This window comes from Pithys albifrons, chromosome 6 (assembly GCF_047495875.1).
Source record: "Pithys albifrons albifrons isolate INPA30051 chromosome 6, PitAlb_v1, whole genome shotgun sequence".
In the NCBI taxonomy this organism is placed as follows: domain Eukaryota; kingdom Metazoa; phylum Chordata; class Aves; order Passeriformes; family Thamnophilidae; genus Pithys; species Pithys albifrons.
Genome location: NC_092463.1, coordinates 10,853,120 through 10,879,443, shown reverse-complemented (window position 1 = coordinate 10,879,443; position 26,324 = coordinate 10,853,120). Strand labels below are relative to the sequence as shown.

At 46.0% G+C, this 26,324-nt stretch overlaps 1 protein-coding gene across 2 annotated transcripts; it reads left to right on the top strand.

The window, feature by feature from the left end:
- On the top strand, positions 1-26,067 carry EXOC3L4 (exocyst complex component 3 like 4). 2 transcript variants are annotated; one of them, XM_071557460.1, is made up of 12 exons: positions 1-351; positions 1,886-2,279; positions 5,693-6,344; positions 9,246-9,363; positions 10,378-10,503; positions 11,746-11,846; positions 13,839-13,934; positions 16,158-16,272; positions 17,836-17,958; positions 18,613-18,765; positions 20,735-20,856; positions 22,940-26,067. In XM_071557460.1, the coding sequence occupies exons 2-12, from the start codon at positions 1,943-1,945 to the stop codon at positions 23,100-23,102; spliced, it is 2,106 nt and encodes a 701-aa protein (XP_071413561.1). In that variant the 5' UTR covers positions 1-351; positions 1,886-1,942; the 3' UTR covers positions 23,103-26,067. The 2 variants fall into 2 exon arrangements, with proteins under 2 accessions (XP_071413561.1, XP_071413560.1); XM_071557459.1 differs by having other exon boundaries at positions 1-363.
- Positions 26,068-26,324: the final 257 nt, after the last annotated feature.

The following is a 26,324-nucleotide window of genomic DNA, read 5'->3' as shown; positions in this document are numbered from 1 at the left end:
CATAGTGAAAGTGAAATGGCAACAGAGTTTCTCACAGTGAACAAACAGGTAAAGGTACTGGAGGTCTTGGGCAGGTGCAGACAGGCCTTTTCATCCACTTTTAACAGCCCTTTTCAGAAGGAAAAGAAGGATGAAGAGTGGTGCCATTCCCAGAAGGAGTCACTTGGCCAGTGCGTGCATGAGGGATGGTGCCCCAGTCAGCTGAGGTGGGTGATCTGACGTGGACCTCTGCCCTGCATAGCTGCCCACCTGCAACTGCATTTCCCCTGGATCTCCTGTGGCAAGGAGCTGCTCACAGCTCCTGGGATCACACCTGTACCATCCCAGGTCACCGTGGAGGGGATCAGTTCGGTCAGTACTGGGGTATGTATTCTGTCCCTTTCCATGCCCGTGGGTTCACATCTTATGTTGCTTCTTCCCTGGCTCCCTTCACTGCACAGCTCATCCTTCTGATAGTTTCTGCTGCTCCACTCTGTTCACAGAGCCCCCACGCAGAGTTTGAGCTAAAGTCTCAGCCTACTTTCTGCTAAAATACCTGGAGAATGGGGTGCCCTCCTCTCCCTCCCACCCTCTGTAAGGGCTGGGATGGGGTGAGATCCTGAGCAAGGCAATGAATGATTAGATAATCCAGTAAGAGTGTGTGATGCAGGATCTGACTATGAGAGCAAATGAGCAAACCCTCGGGAAGCTGCTGTCCCTGCAGTTCATAGCTCGTGAAATCATCATGCACAAGGGAATGAAACTCTGATCCAGGAAGGGTGAGAGGTATTTCCAGAGTCCAAACTTGTACATTCACTGCAATCATATCTTAATCTCTGGTTTCTGTGAGCTGGACAGACCTGAGACAGGCAGTTTCTGGGTCACCTCAGCAATAGCTATTTCTACTGATTTGAACAGTTCACCGAGCTACCTTGAGCCTGTGCTGAGGAAACGTGGCATTTTCCAATGTACAACACCTCCACGAGTGGGCCATGTTAGCTGGTGAACTGATGAGAGCCCTTTGCAAGGGAAGGAAGGCAAAACCTCCCTCTCTTCCCCCTTCCCAAGCATCTGGGCCAGCCCTCAGCATGGGCAAAGGAAAGCTAGTCTGCTTGCAGCAGGGCAAGAGTTGAGGAAGTGCATAGGATGTGATTGCAGCCCAGTAGCACTGACAGGAGCATTTCTGCTGAAATCTGAAATCTCCTGCAGCATCCCCTGCAGCTCATGCAGAGGTTTGTTTGACCTTGGAGATACCCATTCTTGGCATGAGGGAATGCAGTGCTCTGAGGTGGGATGAGTGATCTGAACCCTTCCTGCATTGTGCAGCCTCCCGCACTGTAACCATGATGATTCAGAGTGCAGAGATAGCTGTGGTTTTAATGGAAGGGACTAGGGCAGAGCTCGGACACCCACTGGGGTCCACTTACCCTTGGGCCATCTCCAGCAGCAGCAGGGTAGAAGTAGCAACATAACCCAAAGTTGCCACATTCACATCAGAAAGTGGCAACATCCTAGTGAGATTCAGGAAAGATCATCATTCCTGCATGGCTGGAAATCTACACAGAAGAATGGAAAGTAAAACCATACCTTGTTCCCAACTGAAATGGTATTTTTGTACAGATTTCAGCTTCTCTTGTGGTTAATGATTACTTGGTGCTGGAGAAATAGCTGCCTCTTTCCTGATTTATGGAATTAATTGGCGCCTTCCAGAGCATCAGGTGCAGGCCAGCATCTGGTGTCTGTGGGTAGAGAGATTACTTCAGCAGCTGCAGGCTACAACTACTTGCCCTGTTCTTGTATTAGGCACAGGAAAGGAATGAGGCAGATTTTTAGTCCAGGGCTGACTTTGGAGACACAGTAATATCTGTTGAGAACATCTGTAATTCCGTTGTTTTATGAATTTCAGTGATTACCATCAACCTGTTTGGTAAACCTCTTGTTGAAAGACAAGATAAATAGAAATATGGAGTTAGACCGAAGGAGTATGACCTCAGAATCAGCCTCTCTGATGAGCAGTGCTGGGGAGGAAAAGATGGATGTTACTTCTGAACTGACCAGCCCAGCTTCACACAGCAGGGACAGTGGGTTCTTTGAAAAAAGTATAAGAATGTTAAGCATCCGGAGATCAAAACAAAGTCCAAACAAAGAGAGTGGAAAGGAAGATACTGGCACTTGGAAAAGAAAAAGATTTTTACGATCATTCAAGAGCTATGAGGAAAACAAAACCACGATCTGTAATGGTGTGGAGAAGACAGGTGAAAATAAAGAACCAGAGCCTATTCAAGGAAAACCTCTTTCAGGTAAGAAGCAAAACTACCCATGTCATGTGCTTGGCAGATTAAATGTAACCTTCACGGTTACGTTAATTTACAGTGTGCAAGTGTTGGGTCCAACAGAGGTGCTAAAGAACAAGGTATCACATCACAAGGGAGAGACGCTGCACCCCTCACATGGACTCATTGGGTGTTACGTGGCCCAGCTTGGGCAGGTTGCTTGCTGTTGCTGAATGTGCTGCTCTTAGCCTCCACTGCATTAGTTTAACCAGCAGCCTACCTATCAACCTGTCAGTGGACATATCGCTCATCATACATATCAGTCACCAATCTGCTGAGCACAGTTTGGAAACTGCTGGTCTGACAACACCTAGAAGTGCAGTGTGGATGATGCCTATACTATTGTTCGCGTTGCCCTTCTAGACAATTTCTGCCCTTCAGCTCTCAGACTGATGGTCCCTTGACTGTGCTCTGTAGGTTGGTGCCAACTGAAGGTCTTGATGGGGAAGAAGGATGGTTTGGCTGTGATCTGGTTTGGCACCTCCAATTTGATTCCTAGTCTTAGAGACTGCCCTGCAAAGAGACTTGCACAGACACTTGGCTATCTCACACTGGCTTTCCACCTGTACTTCTCAAAACAGCAGTGCTGCAAGTATTTGTTCTTTGTGTTCCTCTGGCTGGTTACTCTCATGTGCTTTGTCAGCATGACATAGATAGGTCTTAGTCTAATTATAACTTTTACCATAGCTCCCACAGTTCCCAAGAGTGGGCAGCATGCAATGACTTTGATCTGGTTTGAGCACCACTCTCTGCCACCTTCTCAAGGCAGAGGCACTGCAACAGATCCACCTGGAGACTGAGGCAGGCCAACATGTCTTGACGTTTCCTCAGCCCAAATTTCTAGAGAGAAATTCTTGGTTTGCTGCATAGGGTGCCACAGGGATCATATAGATAGGCTGACATTACCTCAGTGCTGTAATGTGCTCTACCTTGTCATGAAGTTATTTACTACTTTGCACTGATATGTTGCGAGGTTGGTAAGCTGGATCTGAGCCCATCTCATAAACTTTGCTAGTCTGATATCAAAGGGTCATAGATGAGGAGCAACAGGAAATGTTATCATGAGTTTTTTCATCTCCTGCAACAAGCAAGCTGAGGAATTGCACGTATAATGCCCATTCTATGCTTGATAATTCCTGTTTGGCTGGACTAGAGCAGCTCTGTCAGAAACACAACCCGTCCTGAGATAAGTATGGCAAGTGATGGAGACTCCACCATGTGCACCATTAAGCTGCATAATAGTTAATTGTCTTTCAGTTGTCTTCCTTCAACCACCAGCTGGCTGATCTTGTATTGCTAAATTAAAGATCCATTTAGCACCCAACATCACCTCCCTGAATAATTATCCTAGATGGTGATTAAATGGTGTTGTCTTACTTTGATAAACAGAACAGAATGTATTCCTCTAGTCTCTCACTGCAAGAATTTCTGTAAACACAGATTTTATATTAATTTATCTAGAAGAGACTAAGTTAATTGGTACAATCTTCCTCCCTTCTGAGTGCAGAAGCAACTGTAGCACTGTATAGGCACTCAAATATCTATGTGTTCTATGATTCATCAATAGTTCCATTATTTGGCATATTTCTATATTCTTACAGATACCTTTATGCTCCACAGATAATTTGGTACATAGGGTGTAAAACCTGTGTGCAAACAAGCCCAAGGGCATAAATTATGGGCCATGAACCAGTCCTTCATATCTTCTTTGAGTGCTCTCCAATTTTCCGTATCATTTTATACGTGTATGTCCCAGAAATATTGGTCACACATGCCTATATAATGCCCTTTCCCATTTCTTTAATATTTGTCCAGTGTCCCAGTGGGATCTCCTGTTCAGAGCATCTCTCATGGTTCTGGAGATGGTGAGAGCTTCCCGAGATCTCTCAAAAGCTAACAGCGTTCCTGAATCTCCTCAACACATGGCAAATACTTCTTGTCTTCCTGGCAACTAGATAGTGGTTCTTGCACAAGCAAGGCTTTGAAAAATAAATGGGAAACTCAGTAGACCTCAGGCACTTTGGGGGTAGCAATATTTGGTGACAGTCCCCCAGCCCCAGCCAACACCATCCAGTACTGGTAGTGGGTGCCAAAAGCAAAGGAGATGGGGAAACCCCATGTGAGACCTAAGCACCAGGAGTACCACAAACTCACAGGTTTGGTTGCCCCTCCAAAATGCACACCTCCCCAAACCACTCAGGGACAGCAGTGCTCACCTCTTAGGAAACAAACATCACTGGTGCAAGGCAATGCTTGGCAACTGACTGTAGGTTTACATAGAGGAGGTGAACAGCCTGGTCATCCAACCCTGAACCACCCCAGGAGGGTGAATTTCACATAGCTGGCATACTTGTTTGTTTTGGCCTTTCTTATGGGGCCCCAGAACTGCCATCCTGGAGAATGTCCTCACTCCCTGGCCCAAAGGTTATTGCAGGTTGCAATAACTGCAGAGCTGAGCAGCAGTGTCTCCTGATCCTCCAGAAGTTCCTCTTTTTGATTGTGAGGAGGCTGAGGACCACAAGCATTCATGGAAAATCTAAGTGTCTAAGACAAATAAGAGATATCTTACCTGTGTCAAGAAGCCAGTTGCTGTGATAGGCACAGGCTGCAAAGGGTGGAGGGTGGCCAGTCCCAGACAGGCCAGTCTTTGGCTTGCTATCTTGGTGCCTACATCTCAAGGAGGGAGATCTCATTATAGAAATCACTGGGAACAATCTCAGTAGGTTGCACCAGCATTTTGTTCAGCTCTCAAAATGGCAGGAGCTAGTTTAGCTGTGACATTAGTTGAGGATGTATCTTGGGAAATCTTGACAATGCAGAAAATCAAAACAGGAGAGGAGCCTGGGGTTTGCCGAAGGTTACATCTAAATAAGGAATGTTTAAGAAAATGTATCAGAAGCAGTGCTGAGCACACCGGGATGCAGGAAACAAGGAATGTATGCTAAAGGAAATCCTGCTGGTAGGGCATATTCTGAACTGTTCCTGCTGCCAGTCCCACTTCATCTCCACAGAAGCAGAGGGGCAGAGCTGGAGGTGGTTTTATGCAGCCTGAGCCACCAGTGTCCCTCTGTGCAGCCTTGTTAATCATTGCTTGAGGTTTTCCTCCAAGGCTACACCAGATTTTTGGATATTTCCTATCTCTGTAACCAGCAGTGGAGAGACGTGGCTCAATTTGCAGTGGTTGTGTTCCCACTATTTTGTTCTCCTGTGTCAAACAGGAGCTGCAGAGATCAAGGTGTTCCATCTCAGGGGCGCTGCTGGGCCCTGACTACTCAGAGCAGCCTCCTGCAAGCCTCCCTGTAGGGCATCTTGTCCTGTTACCAACCTGGCAATAGCTTAACATCTGCTTTGTTCCAATCCTTTCCCCACTTTTTCTACAGTAATGGAAATCAATGAACTTATTCAGAAAAGACAGCTTTTGGAAGCATTTGCAAGTACCAAGTTATTGGAAGATGAGACTATCTCTGAATGGGATGCTGAGAAATACAAAGATAACCCCCAGGAGTTTGTACGGAAATCCAAGGATGTGGACTTGCTCTATAACTCCATCTCAAATGCTATCCAGTCCATAGTGGAGGGAACACTGGAGCATCCCACTGTAGAGGGTACCATGCTGACCTCCATGGTGACTTTAATAGCCCGTGAAGAAGCAGCTCATCCTGACACAGACAATGCTACTCATCCTGGGTCAGACTTGCTTGGCAGACCCAGAAAGTGGAGGGAGACGTGGAAGGAAGCTATCAATGAGAGTGCTAAGAAAAGAGTCCTGAAGGCACCCATGGCATCAAAGGAAGAAGAAAGTTCTTGGCTTGATCTCCACTTAAATTTCCTCCAGAAAAACCTGAGGGAAGATTTACTGAAAATCAAGTTATCAGTAAAAAAGTGCTACCCCGAGGAGTACCAGGTGTGTGACACATATGTGGAGGCTTTTCATAAAGCCATTGCCTCACATTTGCAACACCTCTGCCAGGAAACACTGGATTTCAATGAGCTCTACACCTTGCTCACCTGGGTGGCCAACACCTATCACAGGTAAGCTGCTGTGCTTGCCACACTTCCTCTGCCTTCTTCAGAGAGTAGCAGAGCTGTGGGGTACTGCAAAAGCACCAAGCTAGTCTCAGTTTTCCAAGCGAGCAAGAGAGACATAGTGACTTCTACAGCAGAGCCAGAGAGCAAATATATTAATAGGTGGGGACAAAGGTCTGTTAATAAAGCACTTTCTGCTTTTTAAAGATCTGCCTCACCCCCTTTTTCCCCTCTCCCACTTGCTGTTCCCACATGGCAGGAAGCTCCTCCTTGCAGCTCTGATAAACCTACTCCTTTCTGTAGATATTTTGCAAGATCCAACAGCTGGTCAGTGACTTTTCCAGGCACAGGGAGGGACCTATGGGGGAGGACTATTTCCTGTTTAATTAAAATTGTGATGCACTTGGCAATGGGCCACGTTAACCCCCATGCATGGGGTCAGAGTGCTCTTGAGGAGGCGCCAAGACATTATCAAGTGGAATTAGCCACATGAAAACAAAGGCTCTCTCAGAAGTGTCTGCTAGTTGAATGAGAGGTTTGTAGAACCTCTTGAAGTTCCTTGAAATCCAGAGGTGCCTAAAATAGTCTAGGAGTTGTAGGGACATAGCAAACGCCATCCTCAGGGCACCCTGGGTGTATGGGGGTAAAGGCAGGAATTTTTTGTAACAGCAGTAAAAACTATGTTGCTTATGCAGCCAAAGGAGGTATCTTAGATAGGCACTTGCGGAAGGTCCATACACTGACTGTCAGTGTCCTCAGTTGTCCCCTACCCTAGACCATGGCCCATCACCCCAGCCCCAATGAGCTCCCAGACTAAAATCCAGCAGATACACAGTGAGGTGCAAAGGAAATGACAGGCAACATTCACGGGAGGTGGGTCTGGAAATAAGCATGTGAAAATAGTCATTTCAAAGCAAAATTGTGTCTGTCCTGGTAGCTGATCTCCAAGAATGTCCTGAACCAGGTTCCCAAGGAAGGGACAAATGCAAATGAACTTGCAGCCCTCAAAAAAATCCCCAAAACCCAACAAAGTGGGAGTGAAGGCAGGAGTATCAGTCAAACAGTGGGCAAAAATGATCAGGGAGGGGGCAGTGGTGGAGCAGGACAAGCAGAAACATACAGTTTCCCAGAGCACCCCTAACCTGCTGTAGCTTTTATGTAAGAAACATTTGCACTGCAGCTGGTCTTTGTTTTGAATAGCCTGCAACAGGTATCTTCTGTGAACTTGCCCAGTTACTCCTAAATGCCCATTTACAGTGTGGTGACCATGATGACGTGTGTAACCCCCTCATCATCATCAAGCCCTGCTGATCTCATCTGGAGAGAAATTGGTGCATGTGCCCAGCCCCTGGGAACTGTACTGCACCCCAGCATTGCAGGAGAGAGGGGAAAAGAAACGAACTACAGCAGCCAGGTCCTGCATGAAAGAAAAGTACCCCCACCATGAAAAAGCTTATTGAGAGTTTGCAGCTGTTTGGGGCACTGCTTGCAATCACCTTGCTGGTTTGGGCTGTTTTTATTTCATTTAATGTCATTGCTCCTTGGTACCCATCACAAAAAAGAAAAAAAAGAAAAAAAAGAAGAACTTGTCTGACTGAAGCTCATTATTGATGCTACAACTCAAATAAATGAAAAAAAAAAGAAAGAAAAAAAAGAGAAGGGACTAAACCCCTCAAGTATACATTTGAGACAGTCCTTTCAGTCATGGTGGCAAGTCTGTAAATCCATGACATCCTTTTGAATGAGAAGCAGACTGGCAGCAGTGGGCTGTGCAATGCTCCACATGGGCAGATGTACCTGTCTGGAAAAACTGAACCATGACTGTGGAACCATTGACTCCTGGACACTATCAGCAGGCTGAGCTTATTTTCTGCTGAGTAGTCACTCTGCACCAGCCTGACCTTGTACAGTACAATCCTCACTTGGATCCGAACCTAACTGTGGGTGCAGTACTGGTTTGGCAATGGGAACCCCTTTTTTGGCTGAGCAAATGTGCAGGCTGTGTGTAGGACATTGCAACTGTGTTCCCTGATAACTGAGTGACTGCTTGAAACTTATGTCCTACCGTCATCAAGCACATAAATATTTTCTTCTTTCTCTTTTCCACCTTCATCACCCTGCAAGATACAATGCCTCCATGGTCTGTGGCAAACTGCAAGAGCAGCACATTCAATTGTACAGGCTAATTACATGCTTCTTGCCCTGAAGAGAGAAACACAGGCACTCTCTTCCTTTCCCTGCTTCTGGGCTAATCAGCTGGTCTGATTACATGTCAGTCCAGAGGAAAGTGAGTGGTAAAGTCGTGTGTCAGCTGAGCAGAGTTTGCAGTCAGACTCTGTAGCTGCACATCCACCCACCACTTCCACCTGCGGGGAACATGGCCCATATCCCAGGCACGGGAGTGCCTTCCCGGGGCTGCCCTGCGCAGAGCAGGTCCTGCTCTGCCACCTTCCCTTGCTCGGGATACCGCACGGAAATAAAACAGCAGGCTGATAATGAGCCGTGACGTGACACCTGAGAGCAGTCAGAGAGATCAGCTAGTTCAAAAGCAAAGCACTACTGCAGGAATTACACTGAAAGGCATTTTGCAAGCTTGTAATAGAATGAATCAGCTTTGGGTTGTTTATTTTAAAAGTAAATTTTCATAGTACTTTTCATGTCCAAACAACTCAGAAGTCTCATGATTTCTGAGGTGGGCTGGAACCTTAGAACATTTGGGGTTTGAATAATTAGGATTTTGAATAGCAAGGAAAGGTTTTCTTGTTAAATCTTGAAAACAAGCATCACAATTTAAGCTTTAAGTATATTTCTCATGGCTTAATAATTACGTAGCTCATGCCGCATGAATATTCTATCAGTTTATTCTCACTCTGAGGCAATATCATTTGTTCATTTGAATCTTTTCAGTGAACTCTTTTTGGGTCACCCCGATCTCAAACCAGAGGTTAAGACAGAAAACCTGTCCCTGCTGTTAACACCAGCTGATTGGGATAAACTGAAAAATGACTACATTGCTTCGGCAAAGGTGAGTTTTGACCTAGTTCCCACATGCCCCCCTGGGAAGGTGTAGAAGCCTCAGCCTTCCAGGCAGAGGTATTGGATGCCTGTATTGTGGATTCTAGCCCCACTGGGTGCTGAGTCCTGCCAGCACCACACAGAATGGCCTTTAATCAAAACCAAAAGGTCCTGAACGCCAGTTCAGGAACCCAAGCAGAATCAAAGGGGCTATATCAGACCCACACAGTGTGGCAGAGACTTAATGAAAAGTCATGTCTGGGCTTCATCAGACTGAACACGTTGCAAAGCCAGGTGTAAAGACATTTTAGCTACTACTGTTGCTGCATGGGATCTCCTCCAGCACATCTGAGGTTTTCTATAGGCAGACAACTTTGGGCATCCCCACCAGAAACCCTCATGGTTCATGCCTTCTGAGGAAGCCCCTTCTGCAGTTGGTTTTCTGCAGTCCCTGGCTGGCACCCTGTATAAGACTACGGGCTTTTGTGACTCTTTGCTGGGCTCAGACTTTTGCATGCCAACCATTTCTGAAACAGCACACTGACCAAGGTGAGCTCAAGGTGCCCAGCTGAATGAAATCAGTATTGCTCCACCATGCTGGTGAAAGATCACTGTTTCACTGGCAACAAGATTGATTTATCAGCCAGGACTGAACAGTACTACTGCTTACTTGAGTGGCCATATTGCCAGAAAGGAGCGGTTTGATCTTTAATCCTGACCTGGTGCATTCCATGCGCTGGAGGACTTTGTAATCAAGCAAACAGCTGACACGCTATTTCATGCCAGGAGAATGACTCTCCCTTGATATGGGAGTACCTTGCCCACACAGCACAGCTCCTGATTTCTCCTGAGATCCTGTTTAGACTGACAGGTCTAGAGCAACACCTGTGGCTCTGCTTTCCTTTCCATGTTGCACACATGAGCCTTACACATGTGACGATGGAGCAAAATGCAGTGAGAATCTGTATTCATGTTTGCTTCCTTATCCTGAGCTGCATGTTTCCTTCCTACGTTTAACATTTAGGAGAAAATCAAAAGTTATTTTGGAAACATCCTGAGACTAGAGGTCACAGAGAAGTGGGAGAAGGAAGTTCATTCAGAAGTGAAGGAAAACCTCTACCATGCTTCGCTCTCCTTTGATATTCAAACGGTATTTAATTAGCTGGGGTAATGGTGGGGGGGCTCTGTGGCTCTGGAGAAACTGGATCGTTACATTCTGAGGTGGAGGTACCTCCTCCTGCAATAATTTATGTAAGTCACGCACTGGCAGAACACATTAGAGCAGAAAATGCCATTTATTACAACTTCTGGCTCTCCCACTTGCCTTCTAGCTGCAAATTAAACCTGCTGTCAATTGTGTCAGCATCATAATAGGCAACTGATTTTAAAGTCCTTAAACCTCTTTGATTAGAAAGAAGAAAGGGGGAAAAAAAGGTGGAAAGAAAAGGTTTGTTAGAAAAAAAACCTTAGCTTAAAGAGCAACTTTGTCCCAGGGCTGTGGAAGATGTGGAAAGGCCGTAGGCAGTAACAGTCACTCCAATTTAAACAGTACAAAAAACAAAAGCTCATTCTAGCTTTATGGACTACAGGGTACTAAATCCAGGAGGGGTTTGGATTCATTCTCCTCACTGAATGGGTTGACTCACTTCAATTAAATAATACTAACAAAAAAGAGAGGGAGAAAGAAAGAAAATCAAAGCATTTTGCCTGGTGCCGTGACTCCTTTTCCATAGAGGAATATTACATATTATATGATGATGGGGAAGACAGGTCTGAATTGGATTAGCAGATGAATAGGAGGCCTCGGGAAGCACCAGAAAGTGATTGCAACATGCCTCACTCTGGAGGTGCAGCCAGAGTAGTGGGAATGAGAATCCGGGAGGAGTCCCAGTGCAAACAAGGTTTCAGGGTGATTCCTGACCCTCGGTGCTGCCCTGGTATCACTCCTGAGAAGGGGCATTGTGTTGGCCCCTAGGAATGGGGCTTTTAGCCACCCTCAACATGGGGTCATACATGGGAACAGCTCAGCTTCCTCTGGGCCTTGGGCTGCAGATTAATCCCTCCTACAAATCCCTCCAAAAGAGAAGGATGACACTGGGGCAGGTTGGGCCTCCAGCCAATACCTCCTCTAACTCACACTCAGACAGCGAAAGGACATGACGCCATTAGGGACGATTGATTGTATCACAAATCTGTTGGTGCTTCTTGGCCCATTCTGCATTATAATTTTAAAAACTGCTAGAGAACAATGAAAATCTCCTGGCAACAAGCTGGCTGTTTGCCCCTTTGCTAGGCAAGCCACCCTTACTAACCAAAGCTGCATGAGATTCATGGGAAGGATGTTTTACCCATGCTTGTCGCATTCACTAGAGTTTTTTATGCCCTTTTCTAGATCATTGGGGAGCACACGAAGTTATCTGGAGCTATCAGCAGAAGCCTGGAAACAAAAATGCTTGAGCTGTGTGTGACAGAGCTTCTTGAATTCATACCAAGGTCATCACCACTCCAGGCAGCACTTTCTTTCCAAATGAATCCCACACTGGTAAAAAAAAAACTAAACCAAAAAACCAAACCAAAACAAAACAAAAAAACCAAAACCAAACCAGGGAAAAGGTATGTGCACTGGACCAGACAATGGCACTGAGCAGGCACAAGCCTGCTCCTGGGAGAATTAGAGTTTGCAAGGAGCTCAACAATGAGTAAGCTGCAAACAAACTTGAAGGGAATCATAAACATGCAGATGGGACTCTTGAAAGTCCCAGAATCTAACGTCAGAGCTCCATGAAGGAGCTGCTGTCTGGAGCGGCATGGTACCACTGTGATCACATCCATCCTGGACCTTTGTGCATTGGATGCTGGTCACTTGCAGCTTCAGCCATGAGCAAGCAGCAGTTATGGACCTCTCAGACCCAAAGCCTGCTTGCCTGAACAATCACCTAGGTGTCCTGGGGTGAGTCCTGCTGAGAGGGTTTTCTCTGACCTCTCATGTCTCTGGGCATAAAAATGGCTGATGAGACTCTCTCTGCTACACCTGGGCAAAACACACAGCTGGGCTGCCTTCTGAGTCTCTTTAAAGGTACCCAGTGTCCTGAGGAGATTGTTGAAGAGAAGCTGTTTTTCACTTCATCTCCAAGTTATGGCCTCAGTCCTTACCCCCTGCAACAGGCTTTGGGAATGCTGCAAGGAAGGTTTTAGGCTTGCAGAGGGTACCTGCACAGCAACATGTTGTCTGACCCTTCTGTTAGGGCTGTATTTGGGGCATTCATGGATGTTTGCCAGAACAGTGATCTGTGGAGGAGAAAGGCTGTTTGGCATGAATCAACTATGAGCAAGACTAAAAATAATTTTGCATTAACCTTTGAAGTTTCCCACCTCCAGCAGGCACCAAGTGGGAAGTTTGCTAATAGACTTTTTGCAGGAGCATGGGTGGGGAACCTGAGCGCTGCTTTCTCACATCATGAACTTGGGGCATGGCAGGTGTTCACACTGTGCTAAAGGAAATCCTCTCCCTTCTAAACCCTCATCTCTAGTACCCCAGTGATCTACACTTGTCTTCCATACCCTGAGCAAATAGGGTAGTTCAAAACAGCTATTTGGCTTTGAAGTCTGCCTGGGTTTTTGAGGAGAAACACAGCAGTGATGTTCCATTCTTTTCATTCCCTTATTTATATTTTTAATTTTTTTTATTATTTTCCCTTTTCTTGTTCTTTTTTAAAATAATTTTCCTTTTATTTTTCCCTTTTTTATTGTTTAAAAAAAATGGTGTACAATGAAAACCAGGGCAGCAAGGGCTCTCAGATGAAAGGACCACTGAAACTTAAGTTTTTACTGAAACAAACCTGAGGATGCAAGTGGTTGAGGTCAGCCTGAACAGAGCCCTTTACCCTGGCAAAGAGTGGGACCATCAGACAAAGTCTTCCTGTACACAGAACCTCCTGCCATCAGCATGGACCTGCTGTAAAACAGCTGTTAAACCCCCAAAATCTGTGCTATACAAAAACCAGCTACCTAACACACTATACTGAGGTTATCACAGGGAAAGACAGATGTGCTGCACTGTTCCTGTTCACCCTCTGTTGTAAAATCAGCCCTCAGGTAAATCCTTTGCCAGTGTGCTTAAGAGGGCACATAATATATTGCCCCAAAAGTCAGAGAAATGAAGGTCCAGACTTACAAACCTAAGTACCCCAGCTGTAATTAAACCCTCAGGGTGAGAAAAAGTCAGATTTTGCCTGCCAGCATCCCTGGCATCTCTCCAAAAGTGCTGCGTACCTGCTCAGGCGAGCATCCTAAACCCATAATTATCTGCCATCTATTCCCCTCCAGTGCACACACATGTTATGACAGCTGGAAAAAAACATGTCTACATACAGAGGAGATAGGTTGGGCCAGCCACGGGTGTCTCCTGACATCACCATATACACAGAGGATGAGCCATCCTCAGTTCCTCCATCGTTAGTATTACATCAATGTCTTTTTCTCCAGGTTTGAGAAGGAGTTCACAGCATGGAGCACTGCCCAGGACAGCCCCATCTTTGCACCTTATTTTGTTGCCTACATCAACAGCTTCCATGACCTGATGTAAGTCCATTCCCCCTGAGCAAAGCTGCCACATTTCTGGAGTCTGGGAGGGTAGCAGCATCTGGAAAGGAAAGACCAAGGTTCCCCTGATGGGTGCTCAGCCTCAAGCACTTTTAACCTCGAGGAAGAATTTTTCCAAGAGATGCAGATAAAAGTCACGAGTGTGAAGAGACAGAACATGAATAGATGCAGTGCTTACATGAAAGTTTTAAACTCATTTTCAGCCTCAGCAGAGGGGTTTTTCCATGTTTTGTTCTGGAGATTAGTAGTATAAACCCAGAAACATGGTCTCAAGGCTGTCTTTGGCACTGGGCTAGAGGAAACTCTATGAAAGTACTCAACCTGAAAATAAGCACCTGCCATTGCTGCTGGCAGGTGGAACTTCCAGGGCCTTGCATGAATTAATTATTTCAAGCCATGTGTTGAAAAGTGCCTGTGATGAACAGGTATCATCAGTGCTGACTATGAGAGATCTGACTATTACTGTCCCTGTAAGTAGGCTGGTGCCAGGGATTGCATGTCCCAGGGTCTGGTCCATCAGCCCAGTGCTGTGGCGCATGACCTTGCACACCCCTCCGTGCAGCCACCTGCACAGGTGCTGCAGCCCCCCCAGTGCCAGTGCCACAGTGAACTGGGGCTGTTCAGACACCCGCCCCAGGGGAACAGTCTGCAGCCACACAGGAGCATGGCCCACCAAAGCCCAGGGGCTCTTTAGCATCTGTGGTCATCTCTGCCATGAAGATGTGGTGCTTCAGAGGCCAACTCAGCAAAACAACACAGGAATAGCGTGTAGGCTCTGGCCACCAAAAACCTTGGGTTGTGATCTCCAGCCCATGTTGCCTCACTGCTGCCTGGCACTGCCTCCGGCAGGGATACTGTATGCCTAATATTATTAGGGGATGGAGAGGATTTCACAGTTCGGTGTCTCACAGGAGCCGACGGCTCCAGCCACAGTGAGCACTACCGTCGGGAAGTCTCTAGGTGGCACGGTCTCTCCAGCAATGCTAACCTTGCCGAGGAGCTGGCTTTTCCTGCCTCCTCCTGACCCTGCGGAAAATTGCTCTCCCTTTCCCTCCTGCAGATAAGAGGGGGGTGAAGGGAGACTCCAGTCGCAGTCAGGGTTCTGGCAGTGTTTGGGTGGTGGATTGCCTCTGCTGGGTTTATTCCTGAGTCAAGCAAAATATTCATCAGCCTGGGGTGATGAGTTGCTGGGCAGAGGTACGGGACCTAACAGTAGGATTTTTTTGGATGCTGGACCCAAACTTCAGGTGTTGGAGTTACAGCCCTGAGCTCCAGCTTGTCATGATGGGGATGCTCTTGGGTGCTTTATATTTCTACCTGGGCAAACTCAGACATATAAAGTAGCTACTGTGCAGTGGCTAGAACCTGCTGCTCTCTGTGGTCACAGTAGGGGATGAGGCACATCAGGGAAGCGCGGGCACCACTGGTGCTGCCCATTTTTTGTGGTGCTGCTTCCTCTCTTCCCCCACCCCTCCCATCCCTGGAGCACGTTACAGTGGGACAGGGATGGAAAGTGAGAAGAAAGCCAGAAGTTCACAATGCCCTCAAATCCCCTCCCCCCCCCCCCCCTCCCCGGGGATTTCATTAACCTCCAGAAGTTGTATTTTCTTCCTCATTGGGTGAACCCTTACAGAACTACAAGCTGCCTTTAGGAATTTCCAGAAGTTTCATTTTCTTCCTCGTTGAGTGAACCCTTACAGAACTACAAGCTGCCTTTAGGAATTTCCACAAGTTTCCTTGCCCATAGTCACCAGCTGCTGATAGCCATTGCATGGAGTGACTCAAACGGGCTCTGGAGGACACAGGGTCAGCAGCTTTCCCTTCTCTGACTTTATTATTTACTTCTTTCTTTTTCCCATAGCCCCTCAGTGCTCTCCCAGGTAGTTGGAGACCACTTATCAGAGCTGTTGCTCAAGTGAAAGAGCAACCAGCCTACGCAACTGCTCCGCATGGCTGCACCATCCCACCTGATGAGGAAATCTGTGCAGTTTTTAAGCAGTTACTCAGCTCTGACTCATTTTCAGTGCACAGGATTTTGCAAAAGGACCCATTACTTTGACCCATAAAGTGTCCAAGAGGAAGTACTAGAAACATGAGTTTATTTAAAAGTAATATCCAACATGCCAATCCAGATAAAATGCTTAAGGCACTGTAATAGTTTACATTTTAACATTAACTCACTGGTGCTCTCTCTCTCTCTAGGTCAGGGTTAGAAACAGAGTTTAAAGTCAACACTGAGGAACTGCAGAAGATTTTGGTGGCTCTGACAAGGAACTTCACAAATATTTTTCTAACCAAATTAAGAAAAAAAGCACAGGTAAGAGGATCTTGTCCACATTATTTCCTCCATTTAAGGGTATGTGCATGAACACTGCAGCAACTGAGAGGTATTGCCCTTCCTTATTCTCATCAACTAGACCTCATTTTGCAGCACATTACACTATAGTCCCTCCAAAATGCATCATGCCTAACACTCTTAAAAATCCTCCTTAACCCAAAACAACACTTCTAGCATCCTGGGAGTTTTTTGCTATGAGCAAAGATACATTTCTCAAGTTGTTTAGAAGAATCAAAAGAAAAGGGTATTTAGTGGCTTCCACTGTGTTAGGCAAAGTAGTGGGAGAAAACCTTACTCCTAGTGAAGCACTGAGGAAGTCAGCTGAACACCAGCAATGGGAATTTTTCCTTCTATCAAAACATTTGTATTTTTCAGGACTTTGATTTACTTGTACCGATTTGTAGATATGCCCTCATGGTCTGTGAGCCACCTCTTCAGATAGGACAGAATTAATTCTGGTAGATGTGATTTTTCCAGGCTGTTCCACGGAGAGGAAAGACTAGTTTTCCCAGCATAAGGATGTTAGAGCTCTGGTATCAGCTAATAAAGCTCTGATATCAGCTAAAATGCAATGTGCTGCAATGAAGTTTGTGTTTCCCAGGTGCTGTAGATGGGGCTTTTGATCTCAACCAGCTGGGGTCCACTAACTCCAGCTGGTATAATACAGGAGATGGGGGAAATTAAGCCCTTGGTCCCTCCCTTTTCATTCATTCTAATTCACTTTCTAAAACCCCAAACAACTTTCAGAAATGAAGGCAGTTATGGAACTGCTTCAACCTAACCCAAGCCTGCCTGGCCAAGGGGACTTTCCAGTGACTGTGGATCTTGTCATGGAGCCTAAGCGGCACGCAAGGGAAGGAGTCAAGCCAAGGCATTGAGCAAGAGAGCCAAAATGTGAGAACTGAGAGAGGCAAGGGAAAGCATTTCTAAACAGCTCTCCAGCATGCTGGGAGCATAGAAGGAGGGCACAAGGGAGGGAAATAATTGGGAAGGAGATTGCCAGGAGTCTAAAGCCAGAGATCCTGAAAGCTAAGAGGAGAAAAGTACAAAAGGGGATGTGCCAGAGAAGGGATATTTTGCATTTGCCCCTTAGGGAAGTTTTTTCCAGAAGTCTTTAGCAGATATTGCTGTATTTCTATGTGAAGGCACATTAGTTCTAGGGACTCAGCAAGGACAATAACCCACAATAACCACTGAGGCCAGTTGGGGCCTCAGTGTACTGGTGGATCAGAAGGTGGCACAGAGCAAGAAGATGAGGTATCCCTAGTAAGCCTTTAATGTCAAACATTGGGGAGTGATGCTTCTCCTCTCTGCGCTGGGGTGCCTACTCAGGAAGGGGAGACGTGGATGTGAATTCCCTGGGGTGGGGAGACAAATCCAGCCTGGTCAGTGCTCCAAGTGTGTCTTCATGCAGAGTGGGTGCGACATCAGTGCTCTGTGATTTTTGTTTCAAGCCATAAGTTGTACAGCTGAGTGCCTTTGGCTAGGGCAACAGCTAGTCTGAGTATTACCAGTGCCATCAGTGAGTTGGTCTTTTTTCAGCCACTCCTTAAGAAAATCTTGACCAAGGACTGGATTTTGGACACGGAAAGGCCGGACTCGCTGGCGTCAGCAGTCTCACAGTTCTCCGAGCACCTGCGGTACATGAGGGAGCCCATGGGGCAGGTAGGCTGCCAATCCCATGTCTGGGCATGGCTGTGGTCACACCTACAGAGACCCTCCAGCTGTGGTTGCTGTTTATAACTGTGGGGACTGTAGATGCAAAGGACTTCAGCTATGACCACACTTCCACATGTGAATAAAGAACAACTTTCCTTCCTGTAGTTCAGAACAGTTTTTGTTTAAAGAGGAACAAAATCTTTGGTGACAATTGCCACTGAACATTATAATTCCATGAGTTGCAGGCTTATATGCTCCTTTCACATCTATGCAGGTGTGAAATAAATGAGTAGGTGGCAACAGTTCTATATTTAAAATCTGCAAGCACCATCAAAACTGGCTTTTAAAACAACCCTAAATATCCCTCTTTGCTACTGAGAAGCCAAACCACCAACAAAAAATCATGGGATATTTCAGGGTGAGGAGTATTTCCATGGCATTCCCTTGGATGCAGCCATCGCTCTGTGCCAGGGCAAGGGGTTGTGAGCGACTGACTTCTTTCAGCAGGGCTGGCCTTGACAGCTGTGCTGCCTTCATGTACCTCCTCTATGCCCTCAGGTGCTGCTAAAGACCTAAGAGCTTCCCCTGCCCTCTTGTACTGCCTTGGCCTTTTATGGGAACCACAGGGAAACCATGAGGTTTGCTTTTTTTTTAATCCAGGAGCTTCTACGGGAAATACATAGATATGTGGTGAAGGAATACATCACACAGGTGATCAAACACAGATGGAGAATGAACAGGGAAACACGACAAGAAGTGAGCAAAAAGATGGACCTGGAATTCACAATCCTTCATAATATGCTCATTGATCAGGTATGTGAGCTCTCTCCTGGCACCCCTGGCTGCCCCATTCCCAGAGGTATAATATTCCCACTTGGCTTCCCAGAGACCAAGGCCGTAGGGTCTTGGGGATGCCAAGCTGCAAGAAACACAGAGGTTCTTAAAAGAGAGCAAGAGAGGTCGTTACTGCAGGTTCATGGTGTGAGATTCCAGCCTGGCAGCCTCTCTGCAGTGGCAGCTTGTGCATGCCCAGCTGACAGCTCTCCAATGACAGCATCATGTGTTTTAACATGCTCCCAGGTGCATGGAGTGGTTTGTGCACTGTGGGATCACAGTCATCCTGTGGCAGCTTCTTCCTGGGACTGTTCCTTTGGGCCACGGGATGCATTTTGTCACCAAAGGGTTCCTTGCCCTGGATACTCATGGAGATGAGTCCAATGAGAATGAGAATGTCCATCCAGGTACACAGGCTGCATAGAGGAGGGTGTTGGGAGAAAATGATGGCTCTTTGGGTGTTTTGGGACTAGGCCACTGTTATGACACACCCCTGAGGGTGGGGTAACTGAGGTTCTGGTTAATAAATCCATTGGGGTGGATTAGAGTGAAACAACACTGAATCACCAGTGTTTCTAAATGTATATATAGATATAAGTGTGTATATATACATATACATACATGTATATATATATATATATATATGGAAGGTCTATTTTTGAACAATTTGGTTGCAATGAAAAAGAGAGACGTAGCCATTTTGGTTATCATCTGTAGTAATATAACAATATAAAGGTATAAAAATGTCCCTTAAGAAAATAAATAAGAAAAAGAAAGAAAGTATAAGAGTAGATAGTGGAGAGGAAAGATATCACCACCTATAGATCCAGCTGAGAGACTGGATTGTCACAGTTTAGATGCCTGTTGGTCAAAGTGATGGTCGTAGTCTGGTTCCATCCTGGGTGGAGGAAGCCTGCAATGGGTTCAGTGGGTTCAGGTGGGAATGCCCAGGTACCTCCTGTAGCAGGGAGGGCGAGGGGGGAAGTTTACACTGTCTCGTAGAATGCTGTGGATAATATGCAGTCTGTTGGAAAGCCCCAGAAATGAGTCTGGGTGCACTTCGGGGTCTTTGATGCTTTGTGACCCCTTCTAAAACACGACCACTGTTTCTCAAGCCTGTGTAGTTGTGGCAGTTATGTCTTATCAGAAGGGATAGTGTGAATGTCCTGATATCTCCTCCAATGGGGTGTTTTACACCTGTTCCAGTTGTGTAAAGGAGGAAATCGGCATGATAAAAAGCATTATTCCACCTCACAGGATCTGCTTCTTGTACGGGTTTTCTCTCTTCTGGCTGAAAAAACAGCTTGTTGCTAAACAAAGGTCAGTTTGTCATGGTTACTCTATAGTGGTGGATGCTCATGCCCCCTGCACCTGCACTGTTCTTATGCAGATCAGAGGTTTTGCCACCATACGTCCAAAAATTCTCCTCCTTCAGCTGAGGGTGCAAACCTGGCCTCAGCAAAGCAGCACCGTGCTGCTTTTGCAAATGGCTAATTGTCTGAGTCATTAATTTTAGCAGCTCAGTCTCTCACACCAACAGCAGTCTGGGATTTTCAAGGAAGACAAAGTTGAGTTCACTGCATTTTGCTGAAAGTCAGACACCCAGGGTACTATATCCCCTCTCAGACATGAGGCACGTGAAACTATTAGGCAGCAGGAGGAGAAGTCTCTCATCTGCTGATGTGCTGGACCACAGCTACAAAGCCCTGCTCGTGGTCTGACCCCTTGGGGTGCTCGTGAGCACCAGCCCTGGGGAGACCCCAGGGGTGCCTTGCCATTGTCACCCAGCGCTGCCTCTGTCACCACCTTGCTGCCTGTCCAAGGCAGCCTGTCCTGCCTGCAGCAGTCCTGTCTCGCACCCACTGCTGCGCTCTGCACTGCAGGGAAAAAGGCATTCAGCAGGTGCTGCTCTCCTCCCTGACATCCCCATACGCCTCTTCATCCACAGGGTTCTGACTCCCACTGGCTCAAGCCTGCCATACGCCACATTTCCAGGATCATTGGAGAGAAGAAAAAGGACAAGATCAAGGTGTATGTCAAGAAGCTGTGTCAGAATTATCCAGATATCCGGTACGTGAAACGGCAGATGCCAGAACTGTTGGGCTCCATCCCAAACAGTACCGGCTTGCCCTGTACCTTGGCAAGATCTTTAGCTTCTCTTTGTTGGCAGCCACACCTTAGAGGTCACGGTGCCAGCAATAGTAGGAATCCCACCTTAATTTTCTCTCTTTCTGTTTGCATCCTTTCTCTTTTTTCCCCCCATCTGCGGGATCTTACAATGCACACAAATTAACTTCAAAGTCTTTTCATTTTAGAGTGGAATGGACTAGGCTAGACTAGACTAATTTCAGTCTGTTAGGAAGGGATCCACAAAGATCATCCAGACCAACTGCCTGACCACTTCAGGGCTGACCAAAAGTTAATGCAAGCTAATAAGGGCATTGCCAAATGCCTCTTAAACATTGACAGACTTGGGACATCAAACATCTCTCTAGGAAGCTTGTTCCAGTGTTGGACCCTCCTCTCAGTAAAGAAATACTTCTTACAGTCAGGGCCAGAGCTCCCCTGGCCTATTTTTGAACCATCCCCATGCATTCAATCACTGAATTCCATTTTATTGCTCCAAATGAACCTGTCTCACAGTAAAGCTCCCGTTTGCTTTTAGTGCATCACCAGTATCAGCCCAGTTTACCAATTTTCAGGCTCCAGATTTAGACCAAATAGTTTCTCTCCTGTTCCCAAGCCCAGACATCAAAGTGATGCAGCCATTGACACAGTTCACTGAGGTTTCTGAAATGTTCTCAATGCAACCATTAAATTTTGGAATAAATGACATATTCTTTCTTTTGTACTTTCCGTTTGCTGTTCCAAAGCTGCATCTGGAAAATTTAAAATTACTGGAAAATAAACTAAGTGACTAGCATGACTAAACAGCTGCAAATCAGAAGTTGCCTCCTCTTCTACAGCTCTTCTAGCAACGATTGAGCATGAATATCAGTGGTACAGATTGCAAAAAATTCCATTTCATCAGAGTAACTTCAGAAAAAAACCCCAAATATTTTTGCACTGGGTTACAGAGTTTCTGATGGATCACATTTAGACAACCAAAATAAACCATAAATTTAACTAATTGCTCAAAACACTGAAGTGGACTCTCAAATATTGAGAAAAAAATACTACATTAAATCTATTTTCCTCTCCCCAAAACTGATGCTCAAATTTTTTACAATCTAGATTTAACTTGAGTGGGTCAGATTTGCTCCAGGCTTCTCTGTGTGGGAAAATTCAAGACATGGACATGAAAAAGAATTATAAACACTGAGTAATTTCCTAGGTGAACACACCTATCTTAAAAAAAAAAAAGTTTAATCCCAGTGGCCAGACAAAGCTGACAAAGGAGGCAGTGCCTGTTCTGGGAAGAATGGGGGAGGTAAATTATATCTAATCATCAATGATGGCTATTTGAAAACAATTTTCCAGTCAGAAAAACCATTTACAAGGCTGTGATTTGTGGTACTTTTTCATCATTAGGCTCAGACCCAAGCCAGGTTTTAAGGTTTGTCCTCTTCTTTTATCTAATTTTTGACTTTCCATTATTGAGTAATATCATTTTTAACAATGATGTTTGGAAAACTGGGCAGAACCTGCTGAACCTGCATTGCTTCCTGTTCAGATCTCTTAATTCTTCCCCTGAGCTCTCAGAGACATCTATGAATTGTATATACTGAGATTACTGGAACAGTGTATGTTTCCAAATCGGCTTCCTAGCTCTAATCTAATTACTGCTTGTCAGCTTCCTAAATATTAGCACTTCCATTACTCAATTCAAATTAATCATTAAACAAAAGGTCTGCAGCCTCTCAGGAAAACTTGCAATAGGCATCACGTGTGTGTGGAGATGGAGGAGGAAATTCCCTGAAGCACCAGCAGCAGGAGGGTGTTCTGCCAGTGCGGTGTGGCAGGAGCTGATGCTTACTGGCTTGGTATCTCAAAGGCTGCAGACCCCCATCCTGGTGGCTCCTCCAGAGTGGTGAGGGGACAGTCCCTGGCACTTTGCTATGGCCTCACTCTGACTCCTGCGTGGTTGTTGGTTGCTACCTCTGGGCTGGTTTTTCTTGCCAGGTCTGAGCATGGTCTTGTTTGGTTTCTGCAGGAAGGACCACATCCTGGCCATCCTTGCACGCCGGGGGCTGGGGCGCACCAGAAGAGCAGCAATTTTTCGGCAGGTCTGCCATGTGCTGGAAAGCTCTGACAGAGGAGAGGGCAACACGCTCTTCGCTGAAATTGATGTTCCGGTGGTCATAAGCTGCTTCTGAAACAGAACCAGAACAGCAGTCAGCATCCTCCCTCCTTCTATGCTGTCTCCACACGTGCACCAAAAGTTGCTAGACCACCTTGCTCCTTACAAACCCAAATTTTTGACTGCTGTGAAGAAAGGAGTAGTTTTCTGAACTTGCTGTGCTGAGTTCAGAACCCAAAGGCACCAAGACACCAACATCCTGCGAGAGGGCCTGGGTAGCAATTTCAGCCCAGGCGCTGGGTCCATACAGATTCTATTGCTGGAAGGCTGCTCTGTTGCTTGGTCCAAGATTAAATCTCTTTTCAGAGAACAGGAGAAAAGCAAAGCAGTTCACTCTGAGCTATATTAAGGCTTGGACTGTGCTTTGCATAATTATACAGCAGCAGAGTAAGAACCTCCTTCATAATTAGTGCCCATGAGCAACTAAGGGGCAGAACTTGAGCAGGGATGTGGTAGCACCCAAGTCTTATTTCCTCCACAAACCAGCTGGCCAAGCTGGCATGAAACAAGATGGTGACGTTGTAACCTAATACCACAAACCACTGCACGCCTGAGAAATAAAACCTTGGGTAACAAACCGCAGGGCTGGGATATGTAGTACATGGACCACTCTGTAGCCCCAGTGGCCCTTCTGGCATTTCATCAGATTTTCCTCACTCATGGGCTGTCTTGAAAAATTTCTGCTGGACCAAAGATCTGTTCATGCCATCATACCTTCTCTGTGTGGACTCATGTCTGGATCAGATGTGCCATAAGGAAGGAGCCTTCAAGTTCTCCTTGATCTGAGGAAAATGGTGACTGTGCCTCTAGTCCATTTTCTTACATGTTTAAACATATTTTAACAAATCTGGTGCAATCTAACTGCAGTATGAAACTAAATGTAAGGTGGACAGACACAGTGCTACAGATAGATCCTCATCTGGTGTAAGCCAGAATCACCCCATTAATGGGCTTGGAAGTTGGAACACCATCAGTTTAATGCCACGAGGGATCCAAAGCATTACATCCAGCATCTGTTCAGGGGAGACTGAAAGAGACATCCAGCAGCCTAGAGCCATATAAATCTGTTTTTATTTAATTTAATTTATCCTTAGGTTGCCCTCTGCAGGAATTAATTTGAGAATTTACAGAGACGTGTTCATGATCTATCAATTAATAAGAGAAATGTGGACATGGCATAGTCTCGAACACTAATTTGTCTGCAGCAAAGTTTACAGGATCAGCAGTGAGCCTTTCTTTTCCTTTGCTTCACATTGCACCAGTATGAATTTAAGCCTGAGTGGGCAACAGACACTGGTGACAGGCCAAGGGAGCTGTTCTGATGGATGAGAAACATTGAGTGCACCTTTTACTTACAGCCATTCTGAGAATTTTTCTCAGGTAGACCTGCTACCTTCACAGTCAAGATGAGGTGTTTTTCTAAAGATGGGTCTGAAATATAAGGTACAAATTGACAGTTTGAGGCAGGAAATACCAGAATTAATTTTGTGCCTTGCATCTTTCTTCAATACAGCTCATGACAATTCCTACAAATCCTCATTGTGGTGACTCCTTGTATTTGCTATGAAGAAGGAGACGTAAAACATCATCTGCATCTCCTATTAGATGTGCAGAGCCCAGAAGCACTTTGGAGCTCTTCTCTCCTGTCCTGGGGACATGGTGCAAAATCTAGGGACACTGGATTACACCTGTCATGGGTCTGTGAGCTACATGCCCCACCCCAGGAGAGGGGAAGGGCATCAGTGCTGAGATTAACATTTATTGTTATAAGCATTGACTGAGTGGGAGAGATAAGAAGAAGATTTCTATTTTTGTATATGCAGTCTGAGACTTCTAAGACTACAGCTTCAGTGGAGTACAGGATATGAGGCACTAAAGTCTCAGTGGGAATTTTTGTGCATGAGAAATTTCCCGCTGCCCGCTATGCATCCCCCATCCAAGCACCTCATGCAAGGCACCTGTGGCACAGACATTTTCCCAAGTGCATTATTTAAATGTGTACTGGGATTTCAGTCTTACTATTTAACTGGCAAACCCTTCACAAAGCAGCTGCCTTTCCTCAGGCTTTAGCCACCTGGCCCTGGGATTAGATAGGGAGTTTGGCTTCCGTTTCCTATTAAAAGCAAGTTGCTACCCTGGAGTCATGGAGGAAAGCTGGGCACAATGATCTGCCTTTTGTCACAGCCTCTCCAGGCACACTCAGATCCTGCAGTACGTTACCCTGTAAGCCAGTGACAGGCACAGAGCTGCCTTCCTCTGTGCTGCTGGTCTCCAGCTGCTTGCTCTTGAGCAAACCAATTTGTTTAACCCCATTATGGCAAGACTATGGTTCAGTCCCTGTCTTGCCCCCACAACTGTGCAAGTGGAGAGGAAGATCCAGGATGGGTGAGGATCAGGGGTCTCCCTGGGCAGTGGGATGCTTGATCTGGGGTGCAGAGCAGACCCTGGAGCCAGATGAGCAAGGAGAGAGGAAGGGGTGCATGCTTTCCAAAATGAGCTGTTGCTATTGTCCAGCTGTCTTCTGTGAAACATCCAGTGTTCATTATGGCTATTGCCCACATTCCAAAAAAACAACAAAAAAAAAAAAAAAAAAAAAAACCAAAAAGAGAAGAAAGGCCTCCCAGGGCTTTTAAATGTGGAATATGTTGCTCTTGTAGGGAAGTGCCAAGGAGCTCAATTATTACCCTGTTTGCTCCTTTAGCTTCATCTCTATTCCTACCCCAGCACACAGTTACATTCTGCTCCAGGATACACAGCTCATTTTATCCCCAAGGGCCCAAGTTACCACGTGCAGATGCATTCTCTGGTGAATAAAGCTGTCTCAAATGTATCCAACTAAATGGAAGAACCAAACTCTCTCCAGATTTAGCTTCTCAGGAGTGAACACTGCATTTGGGGCCAGAGGGGCAGGGGGCGCAGATCTGGCACAGCTGACAGTATTGTGTGGGTTGTGAAAGATATGGGTTTTTTTGTTTCAGAGGTCTCTGCTGTTTCACAATACATTTGTTTCTGGTTTGGAGTGAAAAGTAAGGGAAGTGTCTGCATCCAGGGCACATGAGCTAGCGTTTGCTGTCCAACACCAGCCTTCAGGTGCCACCATTTCAGCAATTTTGCTTTGTGAAGTTGCCCTTTACTGGAAGGAAGATATGGAAAACAGGCTCACTGGAAGCAGAAGAGTACCAGGGCATTGAAGTGAATGCACAGTAGGCTGTCCCTGAGCTGAGGCTCCTAGTCAATC

Excerpts from the sequence above, each read along its gene's own strand:
- EXOC3L4 (XM_071557460.1), top strand. The coding sequence starts at position 1,943 with ATGGAGTTAGACCGAAGGAGTATGACCTCAGAATCAGCCTCTCTGATG. Across the intron at positions 17,959-18,612 it reads TGAGGGAGCCCATGGGGCAG|GAGCTTCTACGGGAAATACA; the intron begins GTAGGCTGCCAA and ends TTTTTAATCCAG. Across the intron at positions 18,766-20,734 it reads ATAATATGCTCATTGATCAG|GGTTCTGACTCCCACTGGCT; the intron begins GTATGTGAGCTC and ends CTTCATCCACAG.